This window comes from Myotis brandtii, unplaced genomic scaffold, assembly GCF_000412655.1.
Source record: "Myotis brandtii unplaced genomic scaffold, ASM41265v1 scaffold208, whole genome shotgun sequence".
NCBI lineage: Eukaryota > Metazoa > Chordata > Mammalia > Chiroptera > Vespertilionidae > Myotis > Myotis brandtii.
Window position 1 is genome coordinate 1693202 of NW_005357764.1, and position 14760 is coordinate 1707961.

Sequence of the window (14760 nt, forward strand, 5' to 3'; positions counted from 1 at the left end):
GTTGTGATTTCTCTCCACCCACACGGCCTCGCCCGCCCTCGGCTTCTGCCGCCTTATAAGGCAGCGCTGCCACCCCGAGACGTTGGGATGAGCTCACACCCATTATACAGGTGGGGAGCTGAGGCGCCACGGGCCCAGCGCTGGCTCCTGGCCGAAGACTAGTGAGAAAGCAAGGCCGAAACTTCACAGCTCATCAACACCGTCTAGTTCAACATCCTCCTCCCTCCATCCCCGCTTCACACACCAGGAGAGGGAGGCTTGCCCAAACTCAGGGAGTAAGGGAGAACCAGATTCAGCTGGGCTTCTGTCACCTATCCATTCATTCATCCCAAAATGCAGGGCATCCGAGTGGTGTCAGCAAGATAGCCACGCTCCCTGCTTACATGCTAGAAGGAGGATGAAGATGAAAATCCAATAAATATATAAGTAGGGTGGTCTCAGAGAGTGGTAAGTGCTATTACGACTGAAAATTAATAAAAGGAAACCTCATTTGAAATGAGTCCAGAAGGGGGAGCCCTCTTGCCTACCGCTAAAGGCTAATTACAGACCCCAAAATGAAGGCGTCAATTAGGAACCTCAACAGGAAGAGACACACCTTGCCAGTTGATACTACTTTACTACTCCAGCAGGAAGATGTCCTTTCTTACCCCGAACTCTCCCTTTTCTCTCTTTAAAAGAAAGTGGACTTTATTTATTTATTTATTTTTAAGAAAATGCTCTTTTTTTTTCTTAAATTTTTATTGATTTCAGAGAGGAAGGGAGAGGGAGAAACAGAAACATCCACGGTGAGAGAGAATCATTGATCGGCTGCCTCCTCCATGCCCCACATTGGGGATCGAGCCCACAACCCCAGGCATGTGCCCTGATGGTTCATAGATCGAGGCTCAACCACTGAGCCATGCCCGCCGGGCATGGACTTTCTTTTAAAACAACTTCTCTCAATTTCCTTCTTTTTCTCTATGAAATAATGTTCCTCTCCTTTGCTTTTTGAACTTGCCTATGGTTTTGCTGTAGCATGCTTGTTTTGAATTGCAAGTCTCTGCTATTCCCGAATAAACCCCCTTTGTTGGTAAAATTACTGGTTGTTTTATTTTTTAGGACAAGACAAAGAAGAGTGAGTGAAGGGAAATGGTCTCAGGGTCTATGACATTTGAGCAGATCCAATCACACAAAGATCTGGTGCAACAGAGTTCCAAGCAGAGGTAACGAGGGCGCAAGGGTTCTGAGCCTAGGGCCAGTTTGATGTGTTCAGGGAAGAGGAGGGCCTGTGTCGTTTCAGGGCCCAGGGGTCTGACATGAGATGAAGGAACATGGCCAGGCATTTGTTTTTCTTCCGTGAAATGTGAAGCCTTTGAAAGGATGATTTATATTTTAAAAGATCACTCTAGCTAGTGGACATTAAGGGGGCAAGAGTGGAAGCAGAGAGAGAGCAGTTGGGAGGTTACAGAATTCTGGTAGAAAGAGGATGGCAGCTTGGACCAAGAGGAGGGCAGTGGATATGTGGCAGCCATGTTCAACCTTTTTCATCTCATGGCACACATAAACTAATTACTAAAACTCTGTGGCACACCAAAAATTACATTTTTTTTGCCAATATGACAAAAAATAGGTATCATTTTTATTCATTCACACCAATGGCTATTGTTGCATTGGCTGTTGTCAATCTAAGGGAAAAGAGGTCAGTGCCCCCGACTAAATAGGTCCTTCATGTTTCAAACATTCTTGCGGTACGGTGCCGCTGGTTGAAAATTGCTGATACGGAGAAAGGTACATGGACCTAGGACACATTGGGAAGTCTAGGTAAGTGCCCTGGAAGAGGGAAACCCATCTAGTAGGACAAAGGGCAGGTACCTCATCCAGTGAAGGCTGTTGTGTCCAAGTGAGACCTAAGAGTTGAATGAGAATGTGCAGGTTTCAGAGGTAACTGGTAACTGGAGTGGGGAGGGAAAGAGCCTTCTGGACCAAGGGCCAGCACATATTCAACGTTCTGTGGAGGTAGACAGTAAGGGCTCATGCATTTGGGCCCTGAGGGCAGAGCACTGGGGTAGAGTTTCACCTGCACATTGTATTGGGCCTGGGGGCCAAGAAATGAGTCCAGGCTTTGGAGGGGCCTGGATCACGGAGGTCTTTGGAAGCCTCGTAGAGTTTGTACTTCATTTGAGCATAGCAGGAGCTGTCGAGAGTGTTTTAAGCCAGAGAGAAGTGTGATCAGATTTGCTTACTCTGTGCCACACTGTGGAGGACCCGCTAGGAGTAGGGATCAAGGGTCAGGAGAGAGGGGCTCAGCTGCCTTGTGAGCACCTGTTGTTTTGGTGCCCAGCATCCGAACACCCCTCCTCTTTAGGAGGAAGCCTATGAAATGCAAAGACAGGCCCTGCATTCCACTATGGAAATCAAAGGGGAGGCAGAATCTCTAAGGTTCCTCATAGCTGGCGCATGGAAAGGGAGGGGCAGGTGGTCAAGGGGAGTGGAAAAGAGGGAAGTGGGGTGGGGGGAGAGAGATAGAGAGGAAAACATGGATGTGAGAGAGACACATTGATTGGCTGCCTCCCACACACGCCCAGACCAGGGCTGGGGATTGAACCTGCAACACAGGTATGTGCTCTTGACCGGGAATTGAACCCTTCGATGCACCGGCCGAAACTCTAACCACTGAGCTCACTGACCAGGGCACAAGGCCTTTTAGGATAAACCATTAGAAAGAGGAATGAGGGTGCTCTGTGTTGGGGCAGTGAGCAGGAGGTGTCACAAACAAGTGGCCAGATTCAGAGCAGTCATGGAGCTGGTATGAGCAGGACTTGGTGGTTGATAAAGGGTGAAGAGGGGACAGTGATATGCATAACTCTCAGGTTCTTGCTCTTCAACCCATTGTCTACCTACAGCCAAAGTGATTTCTTTAGCCCTATCTGGTTTGGCTCAATGGATAGAGCGTCGGCCTGCGGACTGAAGGGTCCTGGGTTTGATTCCGGTCAAGGGCACATGCCTGGTTGCAGGCTCTATCCCCAGGAGGAGGCATTCAGGAGGCAGCCGATCAATGACTCTCTTTCATCATTGATGTTTCAATCTCTCTCTCTCCTTCTCCCTTCCCCTCTCTGAAATCAATAAAAATAATAATAAAATAAAATACATTATAAAAAAGTGATTTCTTTAAAAGGGGAAGTTGCCACCCACCATCTGAGATATGCATTTCTAGGAATTTATTCTACAAACATAATTGCACGCAAGCAAAATAAGAAGTGAATTTTCAAGGTTATTCCTTGCAGCATTGTCCGAAAAGATGAACTATGCTAATTATCCTTGGGTACTAATTACTTTATTTGAAGGAATGATACAAGGGAAAGAACATAAGTAGATGATTTGGTACAACTTATAGAAAAGGTAAAGGTGACCCTATATTCATGTACTGCTTTGGTGACCAGGGAAGTCACCCATGGCTAGGGGAAGCAGCCTAAGGCTTAGCTCTCATCGCCGTCTCCCACGGTGTACTTGTCAAAGAGATACTCTGTCCTGCCGGATTCAGGAGCCCCCACCTTGTACAAGCTGGTTACGTGGCCACCCAATTCTTTGGTGGATTTCGCCTGCTCATTCAGGTAATGAGTCTCAATGAAGTCACACAAATGGGGGTCATTTTTGTCAGTGGCCAGTTTGTGCAATTCCAATAGTGACTGAGTCACACTTTTTCCCAAGTGTGACGCACACTCCATTGCATTCATCTGATTCTCCCGGTTATCATAGTCTGGTTTCTTGATATCCTGAAGGGAGATTCCGCCACCTCGTTGGTTCTGCAGCGTCATCAGTTTCTCAGCATGTTCCTTCTTCTCATGAGATTGTTGAAGAACATGTTTGGCCAAGTTCTTTAAAGCCACATCATCATGGTCAAAGTAGTAAGACACGGATAGGTAGATGTAGAAGGCATAGATTTGGTGGTTGATGGCGGCCTCCAAGTCCCGGTGGTAGTTCTGGCGCAACTGAGAGGGAGACACAATTTTCTGGGTGGGTGGCAGGGGCCTTGGGGCATCTGAGGGTGCCACGAGGAGTGAACGCAGGCCTGATCTATGCAGCCCATGGGGATGGGAGCTGAGTGCTGGGTCTGCCCAAGCACTATTGAAGCAGGAAACTGGGGCAACTCTCAGCCAAGACTGTCCTGCACTAATTATCCTTAACAGGGACTGATGAGGTAAAATTTGGTCCTTTCTGGTACAGGAATACTATGTAGCTGTTACAAAAAAGTGCAGGTGCTCTTCCTGCTCTGATATAAACAATCTCCAAGATACATTGTTAAATAAAAAAAGGAAAGCGCAGAGCAGTGTATAAGGTTTGATACCATTTTTTTAAAAAAAGATCAGGATAGGCTGGGTTATGCTGCAGTAACAAACAATCTCTAAATCTCAGAGACATTAGACTTAAATTTATCTCTCAGGTTCACCACATGTCTGATGCAGGTTGTTGGGAAGTGGGCAGGATCCACTCAGAGTTGTCACTCAGGGACTGATGGTGACAGGGGCTCCATCTCAATTTGTGCTTCCACAGTAGCAGCTGGTGAAAGGAAATGTGAATTCTGTGTAGCCCTTAAAGCTTGCAGCTGGAAGTGAAGCAAGTCCCTTCTGCTCACATTGCATTAGTCAAGGCAAATCACGTGGCCACAACTGACTTGAAAGGAGTGTGCGGTACCACACTACAGGGGAAGATTGTATTTTTCAAAGATGGGCGTAGCAATAAACTCCCCTCCCACAGGCACTTCTGCAATGTGCCCTTGCCATCCCCGCATCAAGAGGTGGGCTCTAATTTCCCTGTCCCTCGTGATTCTGTCATCAGTAGAATCGAACGTTACCGATGCCCATAAGGGCTGAAGCCAGGCCGGAAAAGGCCATGCAGCCTGGTTCTCTGACAATGCTCACTCTCCCAAAGCTTCTCCCGGGAGGGTCCCTCAGAATCCGCGGCCATTCTGTGAGAAGCCCAAAGGGAATGGAAAGGCCATGTGTGGGTGCTCTGCTCCCAGGGACAGTCCCACCCCACAGCTATGAGTGAGGGAGCCTCCAGGCGATTCCAGCTCCTGGTCATTGGAAACAGCCCCAGCCATTCCAGTTTCCCCAGCGGAGGGCCCTTGCATTTGTGGCAGAGACACGAAGCCATCCCTGCTGTGTCTTGCCTAATTCTGGACCTGCAAAACCCATGAGCATAATAAAATAGTAATTTTATGACGCTAAGTTCGGAGTGGTTTTGTTTGTTTGTTTGTTTTGCTTTGTGTTTACACAGAAATAGTTTTCTGGAATAACAACTGTATGTCTGGAAGGAGACTATTATTGGTAATATTTGGTGTACAACTGTAGGGAGTGGCTATAGGGTTAAGCCTCAGACTGACCTGTGGCAGGGCCACAAACAAGTCCCAGCTTGGAGGGCAGAGCCCTCTTAGCATAATTAAGCTTGACCTTATAGTCCTCCCTTGCTCCTTCCTAGGTGGCTAATGGACTGTGGGAAGTGCAGCAAGTGCTGCCAAAATAAGGTGAAACTCACAAGAACATTGCAAACATGTTGACCACTACCCTTGTTTTGCTTTGTGTGCTCTGACTATAAAATAAAGCTGCGACTTGCAGGCCGTGGCGCTGTCTCTCCATCATAGAAGCAGCATCCCACCGAGCCCCAGCTGTATTCTCTTGTCTGTCTTCTTTATTCCTTAACCTGTGCTGTCTGTACTGTCGGCCAGGTTTTCCCTCTGAGGTGTGAAAAATGGCTGCCAGCAGCGCCAAGCTCACTTCTCACCAATGTGGCAACTTTTACAAAAAGAGAAAGCCTCTATCTTGATTCCAGCAAAAACCCAGGGCTTGCCTCTCAGTGGTTTGCTTTGAGTCAGGTGTTCATTTGGAACCAATCTCCGAGGACAGAGCGAGGCAGTGTTCTGATTGGTTAGGCCTGGGTCACGTGCCCATTCCACTCCCAGCTGAGGATGGGACCGTCTTTTGTTGTATCCACGTTGGGGAGGAGGGGAAGGAACACTGAGCGCTAACAGGGCCCCTGGACTCAATTCCAATGTGTGTGCAGGGAGGCTTCCCCACACCAAGCAGTTACCAGACACCAGGTTCCACAGGTAAAGGGCTCAGCCCCGAAGGACTGCCCTCCGCTTCAAATGCCAGTCACGGTCCAGACTATTATCTGTGCTTCCGACCAACGGGCTATAAATAAATCAGAGGTTCCTCTCCTTAGGTTTGACTCATTTGCTAGAATGGCTCACAGGACTCAGGAAAACTCCCTTACTCACTAGATTACCAATTCATTACAAAGGATATCAGAGGGCACAAATCACCAGCCAGGTGAAGGGAGACGGAGGCTGAAGTCCGGAACAGGGAGTGTCTGTCTGCATGGAGCGTGGTTCCACCACATGGCAGCTCTTCTAAAAAGGGCCAATGAGCTGTCCTTTGGGGTTTTTGTGGAGGCTTCATGACATAGTCATGTTTAACTAAAGTCAGCGATTTGCAACCTGTGTGCTGCAAGAATTTTTAAAGCATGCAATACCTGGCTGTTTACAGGGCACTGACCTCTTCCCTAGATTGTAAAAAAAAAAAAAAAAAAAGTCGACAGCCAGCACAATAGCTATCTGGTGTGAATGAATTAAATTATACCTGTTTTTTTTTTGTCACATTGGCAACAAATATATTTTTTGGTGTGCCAGAGAACATTAGTGATTAGTTTATGTGCACCATGAGATGAAAAAGGTAGAAACCCCTGGTCTGAGCCAATTATGAAGATCTCCTACGCTTACCAGAGATTGATTTAGGGGTGTCAGGTGGCCCAGTTCTGGCCAATGAGCCATGAGGGGAGGCCTGCTTGGCATTTTTGTGAGGAAGGTTTCCTCATTTTCTCAGGATTTACTGGAAGGGAAGTTTCTTCTTACTGGAGTTTACATGGTTTCTGTACACCAACCGCCATAGAAAAGAAAAAAAGAAGAGCCCTGGCTGTTGTTGCTCAGTGGTTAGAGCATCCGCCCATGCACTGAAAGGGTCAAGGGTTCAATTCTGGGTCAAGGGCTTGTACCTGGGCTGCAGGTTCAATCCCCAGCCCAGGTCAGGGCATGTGAGGGAGGCAACCAATCGACGTGTCTCTCTCACATCAATGTTTTCCTCCTCCCCTCCCCCACTTCCTTCTACTCTTTCTAAAAATCAGTGGGAAAAAATATCCTTGGGTGAGGATTAACAAAAGAAAGAAAGAAAGAAAGAAAGAAAGAAAGAAAGAAAGAAAGAAAGAAAAGAGAAAGAAAGAAAGAAAATAAATCAATCTTGGGTTCTTGATGACACTGTGAAGTCACTGAAAGCAGTGTTCCTGGGGCCTCTCTCCTCAGATCTCGTGTGATGTGAAATGAGGAATGTGAATGTCCTCACTGCTTCCTAAGCTGGTTTTTCAAAGGCATCCTGACAGGCCTTGTAGCAGGGACAATCTGGCCAGGGCACAGGCGGTACAGTGCTAGACCCGCAACTCTTCTCATCATCCCATGTGGCCTCCTCAGGATTCAGAGTCCTTGGAGACAGCAGCACCCACTGGCCAAGTTTAGGTCTATTTTTTAAAAACCAAAAACCAAAATTCGATAGAATTAATTTGAAGATCTAATTAGCTTTATTAAGCAATTTATGAATTGAGCAGCATCCCATCTAGCAACTAGAAGTATGCTCCAATGGGGTTGTACAACATAGAAGAATTTTATAGGAAGGAGGCTGGGGCAAGGGAGCTATCAGTGAAAGAAAAGAAAAAAAATTTAAACATAGGTACTAAGCTCCTTTAAAAAATATTTTTTTAAAAAATTGAATTCAGAGAAGAAGGGAGAGGGAGATAGAAACATCAATGATGAGAGAGAATCATTGAATGGCTGCCTCTTGCACGCCCCCTACTGGGGACCAAGCCCACAACCCAGGCATGTGCCCTTGACTGGAGTCAAACCTGGGACCCTTCAGTGGATAGGCTGACGCTCCATCCACTAAGCTAAACCAGCTAGGGCAAGAAAGAATTATTTTTGAGCCTGGGCATCTTTTCTTTGGGGGAAGAAAAGCTAAGGGTTTTTATGGTGGAGAGTGCATCTTCTTTTTATGAGGGATGTTAATTATACCTTAATAAATGTAAAATTTAGCTGCAGCTTAACTGGATGGTTCTGGCTTGAGGTCACTCATGAGGCTGCAGGCGATACGTTGGTTGGGGCTGCAGTATCCACTTACAGCATAGCCCCTTCACAAGGCGGTCAAATTGGTACTTTCTCCCCACACATGCCTCTCCCTAGGGCCGCTTGAGTGTCCTCCAAGCGGGCAGCTGGCTTCCCCTAGAGTGAATGATCCAAGAGACCATGGCAGAAACTGCAATGCCTTTTATGACCTGGGCTTGGAAGTCAAACACCATCACTTCTGCCATATTCTACTGGACCCACAGAACAGCTCTGACTCACTGTGGGAAAAGATTATGCACAAGGGCATGGATTTCAGGAGGTGATCACTGGGGACCATCTTGGAGACGCCTCCCACATTGCACCTGCTCATTCCTTCTTAGTTTGCTCTGCTTTTCAACTATGTGTAGGCTTCATTCTCAGGCAGGCCTTCCCCAAACAGAGACAAAGGTGGCCATCAACATCTCCAGGCTCCCATTCTTAGGGACTCTAGTGGGAAGAAAGTGCCCCTTTCCCAAAAGTTTTGGTGAGAAAGTCCCAAGGTTGACTCTGATGGGACAAACTTGTGTCTATGCTTCTCCCTGAACCAATCACTGAGGTCCACAGATACCCTGTTCTTATTGGTCAGACCGAGGCCACACCCCCAGCCCTAGAATGGATAGTAGAGTTGGCAGCACTCGGGACCCATGAGAGAATAAAGGAGGAGTGGTTCCCCCCAAATAAAATAAAATAAATCAGGGTGCCAGGGCAGGAAAAACAACATATGTCCACCCATCTCCCTCCTTTGTGCTCAATTGCTCCAATTTCTGTGGTTGGTAGAATTCTAAGATGGCCCCCAAGGTATATGCTTACCTTCTCCCAGTTATTCAATCAAACCCTAATCTAGATGCTTCTGTGGAAGAATGCTGCAAATGTAACTAAGGTCCCAAATCAGTTGACTTTAAGATAGGGATATTATACTAACCAGGTGAGCCCTTAGGAGGAACAGCATTCTTCCTGGTAAAGGAGATTCAATTCACGAAAGTCAACACCAGGGAGACTTTGCTGCTGGCTTGGGAAGTGGGAGAGGGCCATGTGGTCAGAATTTCAGGCAGCTTCTAGGAGCTAAGGGTGGGCCCTGGCTTACAGCCTGCAAAGAAACAGTGACCTCAGTCCTACAAATGCAAGGAACTGAATTTTGCCAACAATGTGAATAGCGTGGGAGTGGGTTTGCCTCCAGAGAACTCAGCCTTGGTGTCATTTTTGTGAGACCCTGAGCAGAAAAACTAGTTGCATCGTGCTGGACTGTCAACCTACAAATTTGTGAACTAATAGATGGCTATTGTTTTAAGTTGTGAAGTTTATGGTTCCATTTAGGCAGCAATAAAAGATGAATACACTTCCCAATGGACTGTGCAATCCTGATAGTAGGGAGCTTGTCTCGGGTCTCCTTAACCTCTTCATCCCCAGAACACAAGAAGTCTCTCTTCCTGCTTCCAGTCCCACTATCTGGGAAAGAGAGAAGGAACCCAGGTCTTCGTCGTTCTACCCCAACCCCCCAACTGCCAACTTCCTGCCTTTGGCTTTCCACAAACAGCCTGTGCCCCACCAGGCAGCTCAATGTATCTCCACTTCCCAGGCCTCAGAGACCTTTGGCCAACTCTATTGATCTGGACTCCTGCGTAGGCAGGTGGACCGACGGACAGACGCCATGAGGGCTCTGCTGCTCCTGGGGTCCCTGGTGGTGAGCCTGGAATCAGCGCTTCCGGTGAGGGCTGTGGGAACCAGGAGGACTGTGCTGGGTGGCCCTGGGGGTCCCTGTCACAAGCTTGGCCTCTGCCTGTGACCTCTTGGTCCAGGTGACCGAAGGCCAGTGTGGAAAGGTGAGGTCAGCCCAGAAGGCCCAGGAGGAGGAGAGAGACACCAGAGCCTGTGGATACGAGGGGGTGATCTGCGTTTCTGGAGGAGAGGGTCCCTGAGGAGGGAGGAGGAGAAGGGGCCTGGGTCTTGTGAGGAAAGCTCTGTTTCTCTGGGCTGTGAGAAGAAGCTGGGGACTAGCATGGGATCAGGGGCAGGCTATGACTTCCAGGGCAAATTCCCCGTCCTCTTCTCTCCTCCTGTAGACCCCACGTTGGAAAGACCTCAAGGTGCCTAAGCCGGTAGAAGATGAACACACAGTGGGTAAGTAGCCTGGGTCTGCCTCCGAAAAGACCCTTGGGTGGGAATGAGTGTGATTGGGTCTGTCTCAGGCCCTTGGAACCAGAGGCAGGATCCTGGGCACAACTGTTACTCTTGTCCCCAGAGTCACCTGGCTGGCATTCAGACCTGAGTGCCTGCTGTGTGCCAAGTCTATGCTGATGGGCTCTAGGGGCCCAGAATGCTAGTAGCTGACTGCTCCTTGAGTGTAGGGCTGTTTCTGAGTGCCCAGTCCAGCACCTGCCAGTTTTCTGTTTCCCCATGCTCCTTCATTCTTTTCCTTTTCTCGATACATCTCACAGGCATCAGCCATGCCACACAGAGGCCAGAGGCCTTGATAGGCGAGGAAGGATCAAGAGCAGGCGTCTGGAGCCCAAATGCCTCTGAGCAAGTGACTCGACCTCTCGGTTATAGTAAACATCTTAGGGGTCTTGGGAAGGAGAAACGAGTCATAAATCCATGGGAAAGTACTCAGCTCACGGTCAGGTGCATGGTCAATGCTTAAAATATACTAGCTTTTCTAATTAAGCTCTCTTTTAGGTGGGGATGTCTGCCATCTCCCCCCTCCTCAAACCCAACCAGAGCTCCCCATTGCCTCCATTCTTCCAGGCACTACATATTCACCTGGAGTTGTGAACTGATGGCCCCTGCCCTGGTGAGCCTGGCCTGTGGGGTCAGGCCTAGCCCCTTAGCGTGGCACTGAGGACTAGCTCATACAACCCTGTCTGCCTCAGCCTCCTTTCCTCATCACTCCACAGACATCCAAACTTGCCTAGTCCAACTAGGTGATCTGCCCTTGCCTCATCACCTACTTAGGATGCTCCTCCTCTCTGTTCATCCCATTTGCCTCTTAAAAGTCCATCTCAGACCCTTCTCTCTTCTTTTACTGTCCTGTCACTGGTTTGGTTTTCAGCAAGAGCCACTGTGCCTTTAACAACAAAATAACAGCTAATGCTTATTGAGCAGGTACTATATGCCAGGCTGTGCTAAGTGTTTTACAGGCACTAACTCATTTAAACTTCACAGTGTTCCCCTAAAATAGATACAGTCAATTCTTGTTTTGTTTTGTTAGTCAGCGTGAACACTGAATTCACAAATACTGAACCATTGTTCCTAGAGGAAATATAGAGTTGGGTTCCTGTGTGCCTCTGGTCACAAAGTTTTCATCAACTGTCAATATATAAACCTTGTTTTATGTGGGATTCTGTTTAAAGACGCCTGGCTTAATGTGTATTGTTGATTCATTAACATTGAACCCACAGCCAATGGCAGTAACTCATGCCTGGATGAAACTTATCTAAGATACATGTATTCTCCATGAGACACAGCCCAGCCCACGTGCACACTGGAACGCAGCACTTCAGCACTATGGGGGCCATGTTCAACAACAAAAGCACAAAATGTGAAAAATGTGGCACTAAATCAACTATGAAAAGGACACTTGCTTACAACAGGAGAGTTGAAGCAAGAAGCAGTGTCACAACCTGGGTTGACCTCAGGTGGGGATGTGCACTTATGACTTCCAATAATTTAAATTTTCACCACTCTGTGCATGTCTGTGCATGACTGTGAAAGCCCCTTGAGAACTGATTTGGGGTTTACAAATAAATTTTAGCAAGAAGGCAGATTTGCAAATACAGAATCTGTGAATGATGAGGCTTGGCTATACTATTTTTAGAAATTATAATAGCAATATATTTTTATTGTCAAAACTTCAGAAAATACAAAAATACAAAAGAAGAAAAAAGTCCGTCATAAGCCACACTCTTCCAAAAACCACTCTTGCAAATTTTGAGAATGTCCTTCTAGATTTTTTTTTATGCATAAATGTATTTGTACAAAGATAAAACCATACCAACATGCTGTTTGTAACTTGGTATTCTTCATTTAAATAAGAACACCCTCCCAGATGGAGTGGCTCAGTTGGTTGAGTGTCATCCCATGTACCAAAAAGTTGCCGTTTTGATTCCTGGCCAGGGCACATACCTGGGTTGCAGGTTTAATCCCCAGTTGGGAAGCATATGGAAGGCAACTGATTGATATTTCTCTCTCACATCAATGTCAATCTCTCTCTCTCGCTCTCTCTCTCTCTCTCTCTTTCTCTCTCTCTCTAAGCATGTCCTCAGATAAAGATTTAAAAATATAATAAAAATGCCTGACTGGAGTGGCTCAGTGGTTGAGCTTTGACCTATGAACCAGGAGGTCATGGTTTGATTCTCAGTCAGGACACATGCCCGGGGTTGTGGGCTCAATCCCCAGTGGAGGGCATGACAATCAATGATTCTCTCTCATCATTGATGTTTATATCTCTCCCTTTCCCTTCCTCTCTGAAATCAATAAAGATATATTTAAAAAATAATAAAAATAAATAAACAAATTATGAACACCTTTCTGTACTAATATATCTACACCATCATTTAAATTGTTTATTGTTGTAAAGTACACATAACATAAAATTTACTATCTTAACCATTTTTAAGTGTACAATTCAGTGGTATTAAGTACATTCATATTGTGCAACCATCAGCACCACCTGTCTCCAGAACTCTTCATCTTGCAAAACGAAAACGCTTTGACTGTACTATTATTATTGCCATCTTACAGATGAGGAAACTGAGGCTCAGAGTGGTCAAGTGACTTCAACATTCAACAAGCATTGATAAAGCCCTTCCTTTGTGGCAAACCCTCTTCTAACGTGTGTGTGCACGCGGGACGGGGGGAGCTGCAGACTTGCACAAGGTCATACACCTAGTAGGTGCTGGAGTCTGAGACCACTCCAGCTGTCTAACGCTTGGACCCAACTTCTTAAGCAGGAAAATTGAAGGCATAGCGATTTTGTGTGTGTGTGTGTGTGAAAGGTTTCAGAGAGAGGAAGGGAGAGGGGGAGAGAGATAGAAACATCAATAATGGGAGAGAATCATTGGTTGACTGCCTCCTGCATGCTCTCTGCTGGGGATTGAGCCTGTAATCGGGCATGTGCCCTGACCAGGAATCTAACCCTGACCTCCTGGTTCCTGGGTCTATGCTCAACTGAGTCATACCAGAGGGACTGGCAGCACAGTGATCTTTTTGGGGGTCTATTCTTTCCAACTAGACCCTGAGCATGGTGCCTGGGAGATTGGCACAGGGAATGTCATTAGAGCATGTGTTCTCTCTGCAGTTCTCACTGTCACTGGGGAGCCCTGCTACTTCCCTTTCCAGTACCGCCGGCAGCTGTATCACCAGTGCACCCGCAGGGGCCGAATTGGCTTCCGGGCCTGGTAAGATGACCCAGAAGGGGTTGGGGCAGGGGCCTGGGAGATGGCCTCTGCCCTGCATCTACCCAAGGAACCCTGCTTGGAGAGAGGGGCTGTGATAGGGAGGGTGGGCCTGGGCAGAGCAGGGAGCCTTATCTCTTTCTCCAGGTGTGCTACTACCCCCAACTTTGACCAGGACCAACGATGGGCATACTGCCTGAAGCCCCAGAAAGTGCAAGGTGCCACACACAGCCTCTGGGGTGGCCCCAGGCCCTCCCCTCCCCCCTCATTATTTTCTGAGTCTCATCAGACCCTACACACCTGGGATTCTGGGCCCTCCCTCCAGAGGGAGAAGTTCTGGGAGGGGGTAGCCCCATTTTGCATGGGGGTAAACGAAGGCCTGGAAACAAGGCCAAAAGACAAGACACGCAGGTTCAGGCATGGACTTGGCTCCTATGGTCTGACTCAGGCTCCCCTCTTCCTCCCACTGTGCCCATCTCTCAGACCACTGCAGCACACACAACCCCTGCCAGCGGGGCGGCACCTGTGTGAACATGCCAGACGGCCCTCGCTGCATCTGTCCAGAACACTTCACGGGGAAGCACTGCCAGAGAGGTAAGGGATGCTGGGGTGGGGTGGGCGGGGGCTGGGGAACAGGAGCAGCCCTGCCTGAACAGGTCCCAGGACCCTCAGAGACTGGCATGGCCCCAGTCTGTCTGAGACCAGAACACCACTTTGTCCCTCAGAGAAGTGCTTCGAGCCCCAGCTTCTCCAGTTCTTCCACGAGAATGAAACATGGCATAGGCTTGAGCCGGCAGGCATGGCCAAGTGCCAGTGCCAAGGCCCCCAAGCCCACTGCAAGCCCCTGGCCAGCCGGGGTGAGTGAATGGTCGGGAGCTGGCCGGGAGGAGGGAGGAGAAGCTGGCTGAAGGTCAGGTGGTGTGCTGCCGGAAGGGGGAGAGCTCTCTGTGGGGTCTTGGGGCCCAGAGGTGGCTCAAGGCCTCCTCCTCTCAGTCTGCAGCAACAACCCATGCCTCCACGGCGGCCGCTGCCTCGAGGCGGAGGGTCACCGTCTGTGCAGTTGTCCCGAGGGCTATGCGGGACGCTTCTGCGACCTGGGTGAGTCCGGTCCAGCTGGAGGCAGGCTCGCCGAGACGGAGGGGAGAGGTGGAGGGGGAGAAACCGAGACAGGAGGGGAGGGGCTGGGCG

At 48.4% G+C, this 14760-nt stretch overlaps 2 protein-coding genes across 2 annotated transcripts in view; one reads left to right on the forward strand and one right to left on the reverse strand.

Moving 5' to 3' along the window:
- Nucleotides 1–3440: 3440 nt before the first annotated feature.
- Nucleotides 3441–4944, reverse strand: LOC102263204 (ferritin heavy chain). Its single transcript, XM_005865604.2, has 2 exons — nt 4832–4944; nt 3441–4194 (listed from the first exon to the last, which is right to left on the reverse strand). The coding sequence occupies exons 1-2, from the start codon at nt 4942–4944 to the stop codon at nt 3456–3458; spliced, it is 852 nt and encodes a 283-aa protein (XP_005865666.1). The 3' UTR covers nt 3441–3455.
- Nucleotides 4945–9781: 4837 nt separating this feature from the next.
- Nucleotides 9782–14760, forward strand: part of F12 (coagulation factor XII (Hageman factor)) — an 8051-nt gene continuing 3072 nt past the window's right edge. The window contains exons 1-7 of the mRNA XM_014539166.1: nt 9782–9887; nt 10243–10300; nt 13476–13575; nt 13720–13790; nt 14056–14166; nt 14298–14429; nt 14566–14670. Coding sequence (XP_014394652.1) covers nt 9831–9887; nt 10243–10300; nt 13476–13575; nt 13720–13790; nt 14056–14166; nt 14298–14429; nt 14566–14670 — 634 coding nt within the window. The 5' untranslated portion in view covers nt 9782–9830. The remainder of the gene's footprint in view (nt 9888–10242; nt 10301–13475; nt 13576–13719; nt 13791–14055; nt 14167–14297; nt 14430–14565; nt 14671–14760) is intronic.

What these genes read in the sequence shown, in the direction of transcription:
- LOC102263204 (XM_005865604.2), bottom strand. Translation starts at nt 4,944, where the DNA reads ATGGCCGCGGATTCTGAGGGACCCTCCCGGGAGAAGCTTTGGGAGAGT. An exon ending in TTCAGCCCTTATGGGCATCG is followed by an intron (nt 4,195 to 4,831) that starts GTAACGTTCGAT and finishes TTCCTGTACCAG; the next exon opens with AAAGGACCAAATTTTACCTC.